This window comes from Polyodon spathula, chromosome 19 (genome assembly GCF_017654505.1).
Source record: "Polyodon spathula isolate WHYD16114869_AA chromosome 19, ASM1765450v1, whole genome shotgun sequence".
Lineage (NCBI taxonomy): Eukaryota > Metazoa > Chordata > Actinopteri > Acipenseriformes > Polyodontidae > Polyodon > Polyodon spathula.
In genome coordinates this window covers 667,709-686,812 of record NC_054552.1, presented here as the reverse complement: position 1 = coordinate 686,812, position 19,104 = coordinate 667,709, and the positions used below count along the sequence as shown (strand labels likewise).

Sequence of the window (19,104 nt, the reverse complement as noted above, 5' to 3'; positions counted from 1 at the left end):
ATGTCCCTGGCTATCAGTACACAGCAGGTCAGGACTTGGAGGGAGGAGGGAGGAAGGAGGGGTTGAGGGATGACTCGCTGTCAGGCACAGGCATTTGGATTTGCTGATGACCCCCAGCAGGATGGCCACAGAAGGAAATGTGCAAATTCCTAAAAACAAACCAAAGGAGAGAGAAATCTATATTTATATTTAGAATATTTAACCTCAGGGACTCAGGATACCTTGCATTACTTAATAGAACCTACTGGCAGAACCTCTGACATCAGGTTCGAAAGCACATCGTTGTTACAGTATAATGATCACAGCTGTCTACTCGATGCTCGACAGAGCTCACCCTCATCTGTGGGTCCAGTTTGAAATGGCTTCATTGAAGCAGTTAAGAAGTGCAGATTAACACACGTGCACCTCACTGACACTTCCTAGATGATGCCCATTATAGTTAGATGACATGCACTTCACTGGGACAGACCAGAAAATCTCCTTTAGGCTCGAATTCTCTTCACTATTGCACGCACTGTAGCTCAGCAACCGTCTGGCTTTATTTAAACAGCACTGGATGCTGGGAACGAAGCTTGAAATTCAAATTGCTCAATGTTGTCTTGTGATTTCAGGAACTTGCACTGTTAGGCTGGAGTAAATAAGACTTTGGACATTACTGGCAGGTCTTTGGCCAGGTTTTGTGTGTGTTCCAGTTACGGGAGGTCATGTGACCGCACCAGTACAGCTCGTGTAACGAACCCTGTGACTTGAATCTGCAATGTGTAATGTATATTTAAAAAAAAAAAAAAAAAAAAAACCGTTTTTTTTTTGTTTTGTTTGGTTTTGTTTTTTAGCACACATTTATACATTTACAAAAAGATCTACAAACCAAACTCCCTAACAAATGATTTCCAAAACCAATGCCTGCATTCATACTGAAAATATTACCGATATATGTTAATAATATGTACTGCAAGTAAATTTAAAAGTAAACTATTCTTACCCTTATCTTATCTCCTTTACACAAGAGGTTAAACTGATATTCTTTGATTCTGTTTATTATTATTATTATTATTATTATTATTATTATTATTATTATTATTATTATTATTGTCCCGGTACACAATCCTATGCGTGTCCGGGAAGTGCCAAAACAGTCTGAGCAATCAATGGACCCCATTGCTAATATATATATACAAATTATTTTAAACTACCTTTCAACTCATGAGTATTTTTATATATTTAACACATCATATATGTCACTTGTCAACTCGGTCTGTCTGGAATATTTTGCCATTTCAAATGCATGGTTTTTAAAAGGTGTTATAGTACTTAGATTTGATGTTTGTCCATTGAGATTCCTTCAGAGCAAGGCAGCCATGCCCTCAATGTACCTGGACAGTTGAGACATACTGGAAATTCCAGGATTACAAAACGCTCCCAATCCCTGCTTGCATAACCTTCCCAGAGGTCACCCGACTCTGTGGATATCTGAATGGGAATGAACCTCCTATAAATACAAGCCCAGTCCCTCACAGCTACACCAGGCAGAGAGCAAAGACAAAGAAGACACAGCTTTAGCGACTGCGCGCACTGCTGATCTGAGTGAGTACCGGAGGGGAATAGGGACTGTACTGTCATCCTTTACAGGGTTTCTTTTAAAGAAAGACAGAGGAGTGAAAATAACATCCTAAACCAGGAAGAGGTAGCTTATAATAATAATGACAACGTTCACCTTTACGTTTACAATGCGCTTCTTCAGAATTAAGATTCTGAAAGCAGTCGTCAAAGCCAGGAGCAGGAACTGCTGGAGGTACAGATAGACCCCACTGACAAAGCTAGAAAGAGCAGAGAAGAGTGAGTAGATAGACCCCATTGACAAAGTTAGAAAGAGCAGGGAAGAGTGAGCAGATAGACCCCATTGACAAAGCTAGAAAGAGCAGAGAAGAGTGAGCAGATAGACCCCATTGACAAAGCTAGAAAGAGCAGAGAAGAGTGAGCAGATAGACCCCATTGACAAAGCTAGAAAGGGCAGAGAAGAGTGAGCAGATAGACCCCATTGACAAAGCTAGAAAGAGCAGAGAAGAGTGAGCAGATAGACCCCATTGACAAAGCTAGAAAGAGCACAGAAGAGTGAGCAGATAGACCCCATTGACAAAGCTAGAAAGGGCAGAGAAGAGTGAGCAGATAGACCCCATTGACAAAGCTAGAAAGGGCAGAGAAGAGTGAGCAGATAGACCCCATTGACAAAGCTAGAAAGAGCAGAGAAGAGTGAGCAGATATACCCCATTGACAAAGCTAGAAAGAGCAGAGAAGAGTGAGCAGATAGACCCCATTGACAAAGCTAGAAAGAGCAGAGAAGAGTGAGCAGATAGACCCCATTGACAAAGCTAGAAAGAGCAGAGAAGAGTGAGCAGATAGACCCCATTGACAAAGCTAGAAAGAGCAGAGAAGAGTGAGCAGATAGACCCCATTGACAAAGCTAGAAAGAGCAGAGAAGAGTGAGCAGATAGACCCCATTGACAAAGCTAGAAAGAGCAGAGAAGAGGGAGCAGATAGACCCCATTGACAAAGCTAGAAAGAGCAGAGAAGAGTGAGCAGATAGACCCCATTGACAAAGCTAGAAAGAGCACAGAAGAGTGAGCAGATAGACCCCACTGACAAAGCTAGAAAGGGCAGAGAAGAGTGAGCAGATAGACCCCACTGACAAAGCTAGAAAGGGCAGAGAAGAGTGAGCAGATAGACCCCATTGACAAAGCTAGAAAGAGCACAGAAGAGGGAGCAGATAGACCCCATTGACAAAGCTAGAAAGAGCAGAGAAGAGTGAGCAGATAGACCCCACTGACAAAGCTAGAAAGAGCAGAGAAGAGTGAGCAGATAGACCCCATTCACAAAGCTAGAAAGAGCAGAGAAGAGGGAGCAGCCTCTGAAACTGGACGATGAAGCTAAAGGTTTTTTTTTTATTATTATAGATTCATAGTTTAATCATTTATTACTGTCGGGATGGGTATGGCAGCCTGTGTTCTTGTAGGGTTAAAGTTCTAAATTCAGTACCAGTTAAAGTCGATAGAGCGGGAGATACAGCCAGGCTCCGGGGTCACCAGCTACAGGCACGTTTCTCTAAACTCTGTTTCTGTCTCGTCAGCAGCTGTGAGAATGAAGCTGTATATGTGTGCGATCATGCTATGCCTTGTTCTTGGGGCCCAGGCTCAGTGGTATAAGTTCCCAGGCCAAGCACTGGGAGGTGAGTAACCCAGAACAATACTGAAAACATACATACTGTCCAGGAAGCAGTGCACAGGGAGGAAGCCTGTGGTGTTGATCTTCTTTAGGTATACAAGGGGAGTTTATTAAAGATTGGAGTATAGACTTTGAAAATGTGGACCACCGTACACTAACTGAAATGGGCTAGGTGCTGCTGGTGGAAAGCAAAAGTCGTTCAGTTTGGAGAGTGACATTTATTTATTTATTTTTATTTGCAACAGGGGCTTATGACATGGGGCGAGCCTACCTGCACATGGTAGATGCCAATTATATTGGTGCAGACAAGTACTTTCACGCCCGCGGGAACTTCGAAGCAGCTCAGAGAGGCCCTGGAGGGAAATGGGCAGCTGAAGTGATCAGGTATGAAAAAACAGTGAACCAGTTGGACGCAAGACGAAGAGCACAGCTTATGTTTAAGAAGCAGGCAGTCAGTCATTTTTTTTTGTTGAGTGTTGTATGCACACATCCTATATAGTAACTGGCACTGCCTCTTCCAGCGATGCCCGTGAAGCCTGGCAGAGCTTCCAAGGCAGGGGGCATAAGGATACTGCAGCTGACCAAGAGGCCAATCGCCACGGACGAAACGGAGGGGACCCCAACCACTACAGACCAGCTGGCCTCCCCGAGAAATACTGAGTGGCTTCAGCCTCAGCCACAGCGGGATGTGTTCAAAAGCACATGTACAATCTCATACTGCGCGGTACAAGTCTCAAATAAATTCTTACAAAAAATTCTCATTGCTTTCTGTGGGTTTTTTTTTTTAACACATTTGTTTTTCTCTTAAATTCAGAATACAATTTCGGGGATGGATATAAGATGCCTATTGCATAGCAGTTTGATCCATTCCAATCAAGCTGGCTAACTATACATTGCATCTGCACCACAGGAGTAAACAGGCACCTGGGAGACGGGCCATTTAAACAAAACTGGGTTCAGCACACCTGCATTACTGAAACTGATAAAATGTTGTCGTTTTTCTGGATGCAGTTGTGCAACATAGACAATACCCTCCAATAAAGCAAAGAATTCTTCCTAGTGTTTAAATGCCTCATTCATTTATTGAACAGCAACTTTCTTCTGTACATTACACAGTGTTTGAGCAATTTATTTACCAGCCATTATTTAAAAAATAATAATAATACAACCATCTCTCCGCAGTTTGAGCTACACTGAGTGTACAAAACATTAGGAACACCTGCTCTTTCCATGAAATAGACTGACGAGATGAATCCAGGTGAAAGCTAGGATCCCTTATTGATGTAACCTGTTAAATCCACTTCAATCAGTGTAGATGAAGGGGAGACAGGTTAAAGAAGGATTTTTAAGCCTTGACACAATTGAGACATGGATTGTGTATGTGTGCCAGTCAGAGGATAAATGAGCAAGACAAAAGATTTAAGTGCCTTTGAACGGGGTATGATAGTAGGTGCCAGGCCACCCAGTTTGAGTGTGTCAAGAACTGCAACGCTGCTGGGTTTTTTACGCTCAACAGTTTCCCGTGTGTATCAAGGATGGTCCACCACCCAAAGGACATCCAGCCAACGGCAGGCCAGTGGTCGAAAACAGCTCATTGATGAAAGAGGCCAAAGGAGGCTGACACGAATTGTGCAGAGCAACAGACAGGCTATAGTTAGTCAACTGACAGTCCAGTACAACATTGGTGCCAAAAGACCCATAAAAGAATGCACAATTCGTCATACCTTGACACGAATGGGGTATGGCAGCCGATGACCTAACAGAGTTCCACTTCTTTCAGCAAAAACACAAGAAACTGCGGTTGCAGTGGACTAAGGAACAAAAACACTGGACACTGGAGGAAAGAAGAGCAAGAGTCACCTTCAGCCTGCTGGTTGAGCTGCAGAGCAGTGGGTCCAGGGAATCACCCTCTGCCAGGACGTGGCTACAGGCCTCTGGGATCACTGGCACAGGAGGCATGGTGGCTATACTGCGGGAGCTTGACTCTCACTCCTCTCTCCCACCGCATCCTAAATCCTTACCTCTGAATACGACAGAGGGAAAGACAAAAGAAAGCATTTCAGTGGCACTTTCAAGCCATGCCGTACTGCACCGCATAGTGGTCACCCAGGGATGAAAATAAGACTCCTATTGCACAGCAGTTTCACCCATTCCAGGTTTTGATCCAGTTTGATCAGCACCAGTGTACAGGTAACAAGCTCAGGTGTGTCTGATTAAACTCAAAGTAAAACCAGGAATGGATCAAACTGCTGAGATCTCCAGAGTTTAGTAGATTTTACTTACAGTTGCTCTGCCAGCTAGTCAGGCATTATTCAATGGGGATCTTGGCTCTATGCAAGCAATGTAGCTTTTAAAGTCTAGACTTGAGACCTTTGAATGCTCCTTACCTGTGATTCCTTTTATAAGTCACTGCTCTGCCTGATAAGCACAATCTGATTGCTGGAATGTATTAGAGATTCCTATTGGGCACAGAGCGTGTGCAAAAACTACACACGTCCATCAAATTGATAAACACGTCTAGCATGCAGGCAAGGATATGTACAAAACAAACGTATTTAACTATAGCCTTGTCTCTTACACCAGGGAGGCCTTGTACATAACAAGCAGTTCTTTCTTTCTTATTTATTTTTTATTCTTCATTAAATTAGGTTCTTGTGATTTCATTATACACGTGCTTTCTGCGTGACTTTCATTCCTGGTCAATTAGGATGCAGTGCAGTGCGCTTCAGAGTAAATTGCTGGCTGTTTAAATGACAAGCATGGCTTGATTTTACGAGCAGCAAATTGCTATTAATCTGCTGTGTAGAAGATATGTGCAAGGCTCTTGTTTAACCAGATCAGCTGGACACTTCATTCAATTGCAGCGTTTCATTATAATCCAGTACAGTGCAGTAGAGGTGAGTGAACCAATCCCTGATGCGTCATGTTGCACAGTGCACGCCTCCAAGGCTATTGCACGACTCTCTCAAATCCACCTATAGTTTCAGCTGTGGATTGAAATACTGCAAGTTACTTCAAGGCATATGCACGGCCCCCTCCCCTGGTAATTTTAATAATTTTACAACATTCGTATTTATTTTCCTTTCTTGAAGACAACCGGAGGCACAGCACGTCTTTTAGCAAGTGTCTCCAATGATCAGCAATGAGATTTTCGACTCTTTCTCTCACCCTTCTGTCTGTGGGCGTTTGTAGAATGCTGCTGGCCAGAGCCAGCTCCGTGCAACTCACTTAAACACGAATCAGGGACGTATCTGTCAGTTTGAGCGCATTAGTGCTAAATCCATTAGCACAGTACTGTGCGCTACTTAGAACATATAATAATAATAATAATAATAATAATAATAATAATAATAATAATAATAATAATAACATTAAGTTTAAGAACAGCTGTACCCCTATTACTAGTCAACCTCAAACAATGGCACTGTCTTTTGTGATCAGGACACAAAAGCATGACACTGTTCTTCTCGCTCAGTGAACTCACCAGACATTATAAATATCTGTGCATGAATACAGTGAGAACAAAACGAAGCGATTGACCTCAGACAGCAATACAGCCAGGTGTCGTGAACAGCATGTCCTAAAAAAACAACGCAACACGTACTGCAAAATCACGACGACAGCCGAGTACCTCAGTGAAGCGCCTATCCACGACGACATAACGCCTGCTGTCCTGAATGCAGTAAAGCCACTCTTACCCCTCACGTAAAATCACCACACACCTGCTGTCCTGTCCTGATTTTCGCTTAATTTAAGCTTTGCATTCAGCATTAATCACCCACATTAAATGCATCACCCTCGCAATCCCAACAGTATTGAGAAAGCACGCTGTTAGGATCACATTCCAAGGGAGAAATGCAGTTCAGGTCAGGAATTCTCACCTAAATAAAATGAGACACGAGCAATAGAGTCCTCTAGTGGCAAAAAGAGGTACTGCACACGAACTGGGAAAACGTTTACTTAAAAAATGTTGTTGATTGGTTTTGTAACAGCATACACTTAAGTGTCTAATATCAAACTTTTCTTATTTATTATTAGTTTTACTAAACCTCCATGTATTTGCACAGTCTACCATTTATCTTTGTAAGTTGAGTGTATAGATTTAATTTCATATTGGTTTGAGATGTGCGCTACTGGGTAACCAAAACAGTACTGCAATCATCCTGCAATGTAATGAAGAGTCAGTGGTTGTCTGAAATGATTTTTTTTTTTTTCACTACATGCCTCTGTAAGTATGTGGTCTAAATACTCATTTAATAATGCATTTAGAAAGACACACACAAGACTGCTCAGCTGACAATGAAGGGGTGTGTCTGACAAAGTGTGTTTTGATGTGAGAGAGTGCATTTGTAAAGCAGCTCAAAGTTCACTAGCAGATGTGGAATGTTGTACACAGAACAGCAGAGAGCAGCGGCCCCATCTCTGTGAATAGGGCTGTCTCATTACCCCATCCACACTGCTGTGAGTTAGATGAACCTGAGCTTATTGTGTCTTCATAGCAGCTTGATCCATTGCTGGTTTTATTATGAATGTAATAAGACACAACTGTTAACTTTACACTGTGGTTGATCAAACTAGTAGTAAAACCTGGAATGGGTGAAACGTCTATGCAACAGGAGTCTTATTCTCAACCCTGATTTATATGTGATTCATTAATCTTAACATTGAACTGAAATGAAACTGAACACAATCGCCTAGCTGTGTGATCCACTCCAGACTAATTAACCACAACAGCTAGGCAGGTATCTCATTGGATAGGGATAGCACTCCTCAGCCATGCAGGTATCCCATTGGATAGGGATAGCAGTCCTCAGCCATACAGGTATCTCATTGGATAGGGATAGCATGCCTCAGCCATGCAGGTATCTCATTGGATAGGGTCAGCACGCCTCAGCCATGCCATGTAGGTATCTCATTGGATAGGGATAGCACGCCTCAGCCATGCAGGTATCTCATTGGATAGGGATAGCACGCCTCAGCCATGCAGGTATCTCATTGGATAGGGATAGCATGCCTCAGCCATGCAGATATCTCATTGGATAGGGTCAGCACGCCTCAGCCATGCAAGTATCTCTTTGGATAGGGATAGCACGCCTCAGCCATGCAGGTATCTCATTGGATAGGGATAGCACACCTCAGCCATGCAGGTATCTCATTGGATAGGGATAGCGCGCCTCAGCCATGCAGGTATCTCATTGGATAGGGATAGCACGCCTCAGCCATGCACGTATCTCATTGGATAGGGATAGCACTCCTCAAGCTTGAAATGGGTGTTTATAAGCAACCCCCCAAGCCACAAAAATAGAAACAAAAACTGCATTAAATAAGCTGAGACGTTTTATTATACAATTAAAACTAAACATTTTTATTATTATTTTCAAACATACTCCATTGTAATAAAGTTGAATTTTCATTTTATTTAAAAAGATATTTTTGTTCCCCATTTCAACAATGCAGTAATCCTTCTTCACATATCACCCACCTCCCCAAAAAATAAATGAAAAATAAAACTCACTTTGTCTTTCTCATTTTCAATGGGAAACATGCAGTACAAAATCAATAGGAGAAAAGCAAATCTATCTACCTATAAATAAATCAACCCAGCCCCTCCATTCCACTAAATCATCCTTCCGTGAAAAATTCCTTATGAAACAAACACACACACACACACACACACATAGAAAAAAAAAAAAAAAAAAAGCTTGGCAAATATGACTAGTTTGACCCAAGTTCAAATGTACATTGCTGCCACACCAAAAAAAAAATGATTACCATTAAAAAAGCCCACCTGATGCACTGGCACGGGCATGAGGAGTATGTGCCCTGAAAGCAGGCAGTGTACTCCTAGCACGGGCAGTGCAGCTTTCATTACCACAGCTTGCATGTTGAACAAACAAAACAACAAAAAAAAAACACACCACAATGGGGAAAATCTACAGAAAGAACATATCTTCTTAAATAGATTGTTCCTTTAAAAAAAAAAAAAAAATTACAGAAAAGTTTTTTGTTTATTTTTATTCCACAGTTTTCACACAAAGAAAATATATTAAAATATATATAAAAAAAAGAAAAGGAAAAAAAAACTCAAAATGTTGGGTCAGTTTGCAGCTGTTGTCAGGGGTCGTACTAAAACGACATAACCAGCAAGCCACGACAGTCTAGCGCTGCGACCACAGAGAATTTCAGAGCCACACAGAGTAGACAGATGCCTGCATACACCCCCAGATTCTAATGCCTGTACCTTCGACTGTATCCTTGAGTGAGAATATTATCTTAGTGTAACGTGACAGATATTAAGCAGAAAGGTATCATTTTAGCTTCTCAGCAAACACAAGTGCTTGCCAGTTAAATCATCGTCATCCCCGTCGCTGTTTTGATCTGCTGTGCATGCAGTCATAAATCTTTATCCAGGGATGGAAATAAGAATCCCATTGCATAGCAGCTTGAGCCATTCCTGGTTTTACTATGTTTAAGAGGTCTCCTCTGACCTGGGGCTAATCAAGCTTGTATTAACACCTGGAATGGACGAACTGCTGCTCTGCAATAGGAGTCTTATTTCCACCTCTGATATATCTATATACACCCATAGAGAAAGGGCGTGAGGCAGTGAACCCAAAACTAGTTTCATGTCTTTCCTGAGCCTTTCAAACTCAATAAACAAGCTGAGTTTTTTTTTTTCTTTTAACATGCTCTTAATAAAAATGGGGCAACAACCATATCCTAGTGCTCCAACCCTGCTCCTCCCAGCAGGTGAATCCCAACGCTGTCAGCCAACGCAACATGCTAAGAATCAACATTAAGCCTATGTGAAACCCTGTAGTCACCCAAGCACATTTTATTGTACATATTTTTTTGTTTTTTATTATAACAATAACGACAAAATTATTATTATTATTATAGCAGCACTCTAACGGTGCAAACGCTTTGCAGTTCCTGAGTCCCTGCGGTAAGAACACTGCTCCTCGATTCCAGGTTCTCAGTTTGGTCATCTTGTTGTCTGCCGTCTTCAGAACTCCTCGAAGAGCTTCTAAACAATGCCCCTCCCCTCCCCCCCACTTTTTATTTATTTATTTTTGTTTAAATTCCACTTCGTTGTTCAAACCACAGGAGAAAACTTCTTCCTGTTTCCAAAGCGGACCCTAGCAAGATTCAATTTCCCAAATCCATTCCCTCAGGAGTCTCCACAGCTTTCAGCTGCCAAGCTCCAGCCTCTTTTCTCCTGCTCTTGTTCTCCTCCTCCCCCCGGCTGGCACCCCTTCATGTTTTCCTCAGCATGCGTCTCGTCTGCCACGTGTGGAATTTGTTGTATGCTATCTGTAGCATTTCCTCCAAGTGGCCGGTTAGCTGCGAGAAGAGAATCGGGATGGCGAAGTTAACTGGGGAGGGTATATGGGTATGTTATAATCGTCTGTGTGTCTTTCCCATACCAGGGGGGAGTGCAGTTTGTCTGCAATGTATTTTGCTTCTGTTGTTCTGTAAGGGTTTTGCAGATATTTTGTTTAAGTATTGCATGTAATGCGTGTGTCTATATCTGGGGCTGATGCATATTTCTATAACAACACAAGATTTAACTCACAGTACTAGAACATAATGATCTGGTACCATGCTGCCACAATCTAAACACAGTTAAACAATAACACATATATAAAGTAAAGCACTGGTACCCGAAAAACCCGAAATTACCCGACACTACCCAGGTGTCCAATTTCACTGCTTTATCAGTGCGATGGCTACTCGTTTCCACAGAGTTAGAACTCTTGTCAAACCAAGACAGGGAAAATGACAAATTATTTGACTGTGATTGGATAAGTTTCAAAAGAAACCCACAATTCAGATATGTCGGCGTCTTTACAAGAAATGAACAACGAAGGCATTTATTAAGACTTACATTTGTACTTAAGTACTGTCGTTGCATTTTTTCTTGGAATGGACACAACTTAGTAACCTGAAACCGCTCCAGGTTGCTCCTCATTTTCACCACCTGAAAAGACCCAACAAGTCTGTTAGCAAGACCAGAAACCAGTTACAGAATGTGTAAATGTTTCTGTCCCCAGTGACTGCGTTTCTGCAAGACAGCTGTTACCATGTGCTCTGAGATCCACAGGAGATGTGACAATGTTAAATCAAACTCATTTTACTTAAACAAGCACAATGCCACTGTGGTCGGACTGCAGGCAGGGTCTCACCTTCTCCTCCAGGAAAGGGGTGTTGACAGGGAAGCAGGACCAGAAGTGTCTAAGCAGCTCCCCCGCTGCCACGTACAGGTGCTTTAGCTCACACTGCACGTCGTTTGGCACCATCTCTGAAACGAGACACACACACAGAGCTGGAATAAAACTGCAATACATAGAAGCCATTCGAGAACGTAAACAGCAGCACGTTTCATTGCTACTGGGGCAGCACTGGGAAGGCTAGCCAATGGCACACTCACGGTTTATGGCTTGTTGTGTTCCTCCTTGCATGAGCACTCCTCCCGGAGACAGGGCTGCAATGGCTGTGCTCGCTGTGCTGCTGGAGAGGACCTGCCAACGTCAAAGAAGGAAACGAGAACAGGGCCATCAGCTGGCAGGATAACTCACACACAAAGCAATCCGTGTGTAGTGGCATGCAGGCAGAAACATATTAGCAAAATGTATTTCTGTACTGTCTTACAACATGAGACCAACTCCAGAACCATGCATTTCAAAATCAGTGCATGCATTTCTTGTCAAACTGGAAGAGTTCTTGCAGAGCTCCACACACCACTAATCTGGACAGAGCGCGTTCTGCTCGGAGATACAGTTTCTTGAAGACCCTTTTTTGGTGCACCAGGACATTATATCAGAGGGGAAAAAACAAGTGCTGCTTAGTGCAAAGTTTGTTATGCCTGGTAAAGAACACTGAGGTGTTTGGATACAAGGGAGGGAGATAATGGGATAATGATTTGAATGTTCAAACAGCAAGAGATCAACACTACGACTGAGAAGAGGTGAAACGTGCGCAAAACAGACGTACACTTTCCTACCTCTCCACGTTTCCTTTAAGAGCATCAACACATTTACCTGAGTGAGTCTTGGCGTGTAGTTGGCCATTTCGTGCCTAATACAGTTGACAGAGTTAATAATGTCCTGGCTGGTTGCGTATTGCTGGCACTGTACCAGGGTGGGACCGTGAGAATACCTGTGCAGAGAAAGGCTGGTTCAACTACACAGATCAACAGGCTGGAATAGAGTTGTGTAGAGATGAGAGGACCACTATCTTACCCACCTATCAGACTTCTTGAGGTTCAGTGTGACAGCTTTCCTTCCATTCTCTTGCTCCAAGTCTGTATATTCTATAGATTCTTTTAACTTCACCTAAGGAGACAGTATCCAAGAGCAGTCTTACTTCTATCACTGAAACACACACACCACATCCAGCGATGGGAATAAGACTCCTATTACGTAGCAGTTTCACCCACTACAGGGTTTACTACAAGCTTGACTAGTCCCTGTGTACAGGTAACAAGCTCAGGTGTGTTTTATTAAAACTCATAGTATAATCAATCCAATGGCTCAAACTGCAACGCAACTGGAGTCCTGTTTCCATCTCTGACATCTTTTGCACAGGTCACATATAATTACCGGTCACAGGGTGCAGTGGAATTGATGTAACACACAGTGATCCAGTTTACCTTTTTCATCGACGGCTGGAAGAAGTCTGAATCCTTGGAGTTTCCATCCGTGCTGCTCGTCTCTCCGTTCTGCTCGTTCTGTGCATCCCTCAATTACACACAAGCAAGCAAGCAAGAGTCAAAGAAACACAGCAAAGGTGGTACAGAAAACAGTGCTGGGTAACTCTGTAATGGCCATTTCTCTATCACATGTGATACAATGCTTCGCCAACCCTCTATAATATTATTTTGTGAAATCCAGCCTCCCAAGAAGAATTTGTCATATGCAGAACATTGTGTGTTACCAGACAGGGAGGGGGGAGACAAACAAAGTGTTTTGTACAAGAAATTGAACATAAATTCCCTTTTCTCATTTCAAAAATGCTCGGGCATCACAGGGTTGAGTAATTCTTTTTAATTAACTTCACACCCAACTAGTGCCGTAGAGAAAAGTTTTCGACACTTTTCTCCTTCCCTTGTGATGCTCTTAGTATCCCCAGGTGATCTTGCTGAGTTTTCTTTTTCCTTCATCTCCTATACTTGGCTTGCAACTAAATTCACGCCCTTCATTGAATATCAAGTGGCCAGCAAGTGGATTCCTCATTTCAGAAGGTAGCAGAGACCCTTTCACCTCCACCTGCTTCGTTCTCCAGTGGAACAAACACAAGTTAACCAGGGACAGGAATAAGACTCCTATTGCATAGCACTTTCACCCATTCCAGATTTTAATACAAGCTTGATTAGCCACAGTAACAAGCTCAGGTGTGTCACATTAAACTCCAGGAATGGATCAAAACCCTATGCAAAAGGGAGTCTTAATTTCATGCCTGTTAACTAACATTGTACTACTGCTTTACATCTACAGGCTGAAGGTGTAACAGCAGTAGATACAGCAGGTGCAGTCACTTCCCTTCCCGGCTGGAGCTTACTGTCTGCACAGTCCGGTCGCCAGCACCATGGCGCTGTGGTGGTTGAAGCGTTTGATGATGGCCGCATTGCTGTTCTCTTTCAAAGTCTTGCTGTGACTGGAGGTGGACGGCCCTGACGAGATACCATAACCCTGACAAGGAAGGAAGGAAGCAGAGGGAGGAGATCAGTGGGGAGGTCTCCCTTATAGAAGTTTACCATGGCATTATCTGCAGTTTTACCAAGATAAATAAGATTACATTTCCCCTCATACAAAATAATAATAATAATAATAATAATAATAATAATAATAATAATAATAATAATAATAATAGGGAAGGAAATGCATATTAAAACCCATTCCAGGTTTTAATATGTGCTTGAATAGCCCCGCTGTGTAGGAAACAAGCTCATATGTGTCTGATTAAACTCATAGTAAAACTTGGAATGGATCAAGCTGCTATGCAATAGGAGTCTTATTCCCAACATTGTGTAATAACAAACACAGTGTGAAACACAGATATTCACGGCGCCTCATTCGAGAACCACTGATTCGCTCTCTGCTTGTTCTGTTAAACAGGCCGGTCGTACTGCAATGTCATTTTTTTTTACCTCATCCAGTGACTTGTCCTCAAGTGACGTCAGATCAACCATTGGGTTCCTCACTCCTTGGCCAACCATGGACTTCAACCCTACTCAACAAACACACATCAAGACAAGGTCATTTCAATATGTGTTTTTTAACCTGTTCTTTACCTCTTGTTTTTTTATGTTTGCCTTTGTCCAGATTTCTGTTGCTCCTGTTACTCTCTATAGCCACCTATCTGGCTCAGGTGAGACCACAAACTCTGCTGGCTCTAGTGTACAGTACAGAAGCCATTTCTAAGAGATCAAAGCTATTTTGAGACTTTGACAGGACTGATAATGTTGCAAAAGGTATGGTCAAAGCTCATAATATTTCAAGCTGTACAACCTTTGATTAGCAGCAGTCACACACAACCACACAGCAGGTGTTTTCAAGATTATCAAAACATTACTTCTGGTCTCCCTTATAGCTTTGCATCAAAACCCTCCTCCAGTGAGTGCAGCGGACCTGACAAACCCAATCAGTGTGGACTGGACTGACCAGCACAGCGGTTCTGGGCTGAGTGCTACCTTGCTCATCCAGCTTGCCGCACTCTGCGAAGAGGTCCTGCGAGCCGGTGCTGATCCGGTCTCTGTGGAAATAGTGGGACTGAAAGAACCGGGTCCAAAACTCCTTCTCCGTCAGGTTGTGAGGCACGTTCTCCCCGTACTTCTGTTTCACTGTTCGGAAAACAAGAGGACAGGCAAAATATCTCACCCATTGCAGTGGAACAGAAAGGATGTACCTGTGCAATGTGGGTCTTACTTCCAACTACTCAAAAAACATAACGAGCACGCAGGAGAAAGCCGACTTACTCCACACAAGAGCCGACGTGCACGCACAGATCATTGTGGTTAAGATGCAGCGGTGACAGACAGGGTTAATGTACCTGCAGGATAGGTCCTGAATATGGATTCAATGATATCGGAGGTCAGGTTGTATCTCAGACCGTTGCAGCCATCTGTCTGCGGTCGAACATCCGCCTGCATATGAAGAAATAGTTTAAGTACTTCCTCCACCAGCTTTGCAATAAGAATATTTAGGAATGCACTTAGTAGTATATTTAGTAATACTGAAAGAAATGTTTAACATTCAATGACAAAAGCTTCAACTAGTCCTTCCCATCGCCCTAATTTAGTTTACTAAAGTGCAATCAAGTAGTAGAAAAAATATATTCTTCATGGAAAACAGCACGCAGAAAAGGTTAACGCGAGGTTGAACTGGTATGGCTGTATACACAATTCATCCCATTCTGTATCATTGTGGATATGCAATGAACCGAGAACAGGGAGCCTGTCTGTCCATCTGCCAAGGATACCTCTTACCAGAAAGGCTGCGGAGATGCCCACTTCCTGCTTGCTGTTGGTCAGAGAGTGGTCGACGGAGTTCATGCTGACCCGATTCGCCCAGAACTCCTCGGCGCTGATCACCTGACTGACCACCAGGTCCTTATAGAGCTGGAACAACAAGGGGTCCTCCTGGAGCATTCTGGGAAGAGAAGAGGGGCAGAACACACAGAACAGGGTTGAGTGAGTGAGTGCGCAAATCTATTTATTTCTCTCTCCTTTACTAATATTTTATTAATTTGAGGTGTCATACAACAGTTATTGTATCTGTTCATGAAAGGGACATGGCACAAACATACACAACAGCTGGGGTGCAGATATATTTAAAATATAAAGACAATACAATTAATTACAACAACAAAAAAAAAACGAGAGGTTTCGACAGGTGTCTTTTTCAATATCTGTCTTTGTTAAACATACTTTTATAGTTTAGCTTTTTTTTTTTTTTTTAAATCAACTTTTAACTGTTTTAAAATTTTAATGTATTTTTAACTATATATTGTACCAAAATGTTTGTATTTCTGATCTTGCTTTCTTTTTACTCTCTTTCTCTGTGCAAATGTGTTTTATTCAGACTTTCTTTTGTTTTGTCATGTACAGTGCTGGCTGGCTGTGTGGGTCCTGTTCCAGTACTAGCTAAGCCCTAGCTCGCTGTGTGGGTCCTGTTCCAGTACTAGCTAAGCCCTAGCTCGCTGTGTGGGTCCTGTTCCAGTACTAGCTAAGCCCTGGCTGTGTCAGTCCTGTTCCAGTACTAGCTAAGCCCTGGCTGTGTCAGTCCTGTTCCAGTACTAGCTAAGCCCTGGCTGTGTCAGTCCTGTTCCAGTACTAGCTAAGCCCTGGCTGTGTCAGTCCTGTTCCAGTACTAGCTAAGCCCTGGCTGGCTGTGTGGGTCCTGTTCCAGTACTAGCTAAGCCCTGGCTGTGTCAGTCCCGTTCCAGTACTAGCTAAGCCCTGACTGTGTCAGTCCCATTCCAGTACTAGCTAAGCCCTGGCTGTGTCAGTACTGTTCCAGTACTAGCTAAGCCCTGGCTGGCTGTGTGGGTTCTGTTCCAGTACTAGCTAAGCCCTGGCTGGCTGTGTGGGTCCTGTTTCAGTACTAGCTAAGCCCTGGCTGGCTGTGTGGGTCCTGTTCCAGTACTAGCTAAGCCCTGGCTGGCTGTGTCAGTCCTGTTCCAGTACTAGCTAAACTCTGGCTGGCTGTGGCACACCTGTTCTTCTCCTCCAGCTCCTTGTTGGCTTTCTTCTTGAACTTGGGCAGCAGCTGCTGCAGCAGGTCTTTGGCTGCGTCCCGGTCCTTCACTGCGCTGCTCTCGCTGGTGAAGTGAAAGTTGGTCGTCTCGCCTGTGTGCAGAACCAGCTGCAGCTGGATCTTGGATTTCCCATCAGGGCTGATCTTCTGACCTGCAGATAAATACAGTACAACTGGTCATTAATGATCATTCATGAATATGACTTTGATTAGGTAATGCAACACGCTCAGGTGTGTCTCATTAAAGTCGTAGTTAAAACCAGGAATGGATGAAACTGCGGAGCAGCGGGAGTCTCGTTTCAATGCCTGTACTGTCCAGCCAGGCCGGGGGTGTACTCACAGCGGATGTCTGCGTACAGGTGGCTGACGGAAAAGCGGTCCTTCCCCTCTGGCGCCCAGGCTACCCTCTCCGCCATGAGGTACAGAGCCCCATCCTGCTTCTTCTGTCGAACCCGCTTCACGACGAGCAGAACCTCCTCTGACGAGGTGGCCATGGCGGTGTATGCCCTGATGAGACTGGGAAAGCAAAGTTAGAGGGCTGCAAGGAAGGCACAGATTAAATTTCACGTCCGCAACGTGGGTAGAAACTTCAATAAGGGGTGAGCAATCTCCAATTCCTCCTCTGCTGTCAAACTAATCTTGACTTGCATCAGGGAGATGCACCTTTCAGATCCTCCTCTGTATTTGCATAACAAATTATATCAGTGAAGTGAAGAACATCCCTTCCATTCACACAACAGCGCGTGCTTAAAAGAAATCAAGACCAGACACTGCTGCAGATAGAACAGGCTAGAAAACAACGCATTAGGCTCATGGCTGTGAATGACCATGCATGTGGAATTCACACACTGAACGGTAAAGTCTGAGTTGCTGTAAACGTATGAGCCAAGTGAACACCTTTTGTCGTTCCAGAGATTTCTTTGCATCTGACCCAATTCTGCCTACGCCTCTCAGACAGCCACGAGCAGTTCTGCACCAGTAGCAGCGTGCAGTTATTGGTGTTTTATTCATTACAGTAGTATTAACGCAGTGTACATTATGCCACTTGTAAAAACTCAAACATAACAGCATGTGGCATTGTTCTGTTTTGCATATAAATACATTGCAATGGCACATACATTGTGGGTGCGTGCCAGCACCATACAACACAAACTGTAACCTGCAAATCAGGTTGCATGCCACAGTATATCTACGTGATAGGGTGTATTACCTAGCAATACTGCAACAGTAAAAAATAGCCCAAGTAATGGTAGCATTATAAAACAGATCCTAACACTTTACCAGCGAGTGCCTTTTTCTGTTGTTTACGTTAAGGTACTTGCTGCACACCACCCTTAATATTCCTTACAAAACGAAGTGCATATACACTGGTAGTGCCTAACACTACTTACCGTCCATACACATTAACGTGTCATGATTCAAAGAAATGGGACTGCCAGCAATATACGAGGCAATTCCTTGTGTAGCTTTGTCTCACTAATCTCAACTATTTATTAAATATGATGATATGTTACACTACATTTACGGATTAATACGCAGAATACCCGGTACTGAGACCCCACGGCAGCAAACCGTTGTGACCGGTAACAATAATCGTTTATTTCTCAACTTCCGCTTCTTCTTGCGTTCAACACTGTGCTATTCGTCTTCGTTAGTCTTCCCTGCTCACTAAAACGCTTGTCCTAGTACAATAACAATTACCTCTGTTAATCTGTGGATACCGCACACCACATTTACCGACGCTTACTGTCTCAAGTATTCTTTCAATCTTTAATAATTCCGACACATTTCCAACTTGCCAGTCTCCCCCTCCTGCTCATCCATTAGAACCCAGCCGGCCGGGAAACAAGAGGAGCGGAACAATTAGGCCCTGGAAAGCAAACGGTCCAGCTAACAATTCTGTCTAACTGGGAGAGTTAACTAAATTGTAAACCACACTTAAAATATATGAATGTTTTGCGATTTTTTTTTTTTTCAAATTGTAAATAACTTTATATTGAACAAATACTACACTACATTCAAAAAACATGTACACTATAAAACCGTTTTTTTGTAATATATATATATATATATAAAAAAATATATATATATATATATATATGCCATAAAACAGTTTTTTTTTCTGTAA

At 43.0% G+C, this 19,104-nt stretch overlaps 2 protein-coding genes across 4 annotated transcripts; one reads left to right on the top strand and one right to left on the bottom strand.

Annotated features, from left to right (window-relative positions):
* The first annotated feature begins 1,488 nt into the window (after nt 1–1,488).
* saa (serum amyloid A) lies at nt 1,489–4,274 on the top strand. Of its 2 annotated transcripts, XM_041218117.1 has the most exons (5): nt 1,489–1,584; nt 3,128–3,223; nt 3,465–3,603; nt 3,741–3,943; nt 4,034–4,274. In XM_041218117.1, the coding sequence occupies exons 2-4, from the start codon at nt 3,136–3,138 to the stop codon at nt 3,877–3,879; spliced, it is 366 nt and encodes a 121-aa protein (XP_041074051.1). In that variant the 5' UTR covers nt 1,489–1,584; nt 3,128–3,135; the 3' UTR covers nt 3,880–3,943; nt 4,034–4,274. The 2 variants fall into 2 exon arrangements, with proteins under 2 accessions (XP_041074051.1, XP_041074052.1); XM_041218118.1 differs by lacking the exon at nt 3,128–3,223 and having other exon boundaries at nt 1,518–1,584.
* Nucleotides 4,275–8,596: 4,322 nt separating this feature from the next.
* gtf2h1 (general transcription factor IIH, polypeptide 1) lies at nt 8,597–18,967 on the bottom strand. 2 transcript variants are annotated; one of them, XM_041218980.1, is made up of 15 exons: nt 18,368–18,967; nt 17,317–17,492; nt 16,936–17,128; nt 15,707–15,869; nt 15,271–15,364; nt 14,912–15,061; nt 14,369–14,448; nt 13,780–13,910; nt 12,872–12,959; nt 12,466–12,554; nt 12,261–12,378; nt 11,651–11,741; nt 11,406–11,521; nt 11,108–11,200; nt 8,597–10,563 (listed from the first exon to the last, which is right to left on the bottom strand). In XM_041218980.1, the coding sequence occupies exons 2-15, from the start codon at nt 17,468–17,470 to the stop codon at nt 10,477–10,479; spliced, it is 1,647 nt and encodes a 548-aa protein (XP_041074914.1). In that variant the 5' UTR covers nt 17,471–17,492; nt 18,368–18,967; the 3' UTR covers nt 8,597–10,476. The 2 variants fall into 2 exon arrangements, with proteins under 2 accessions (XP_041074914.1, XP_041074915.1); XM_041218981.1 differs by having other exon boundaries at nt 18,678–18,967.
* Nucleotides 18,968–19,104: the final 137 nt, after the last annotated feature.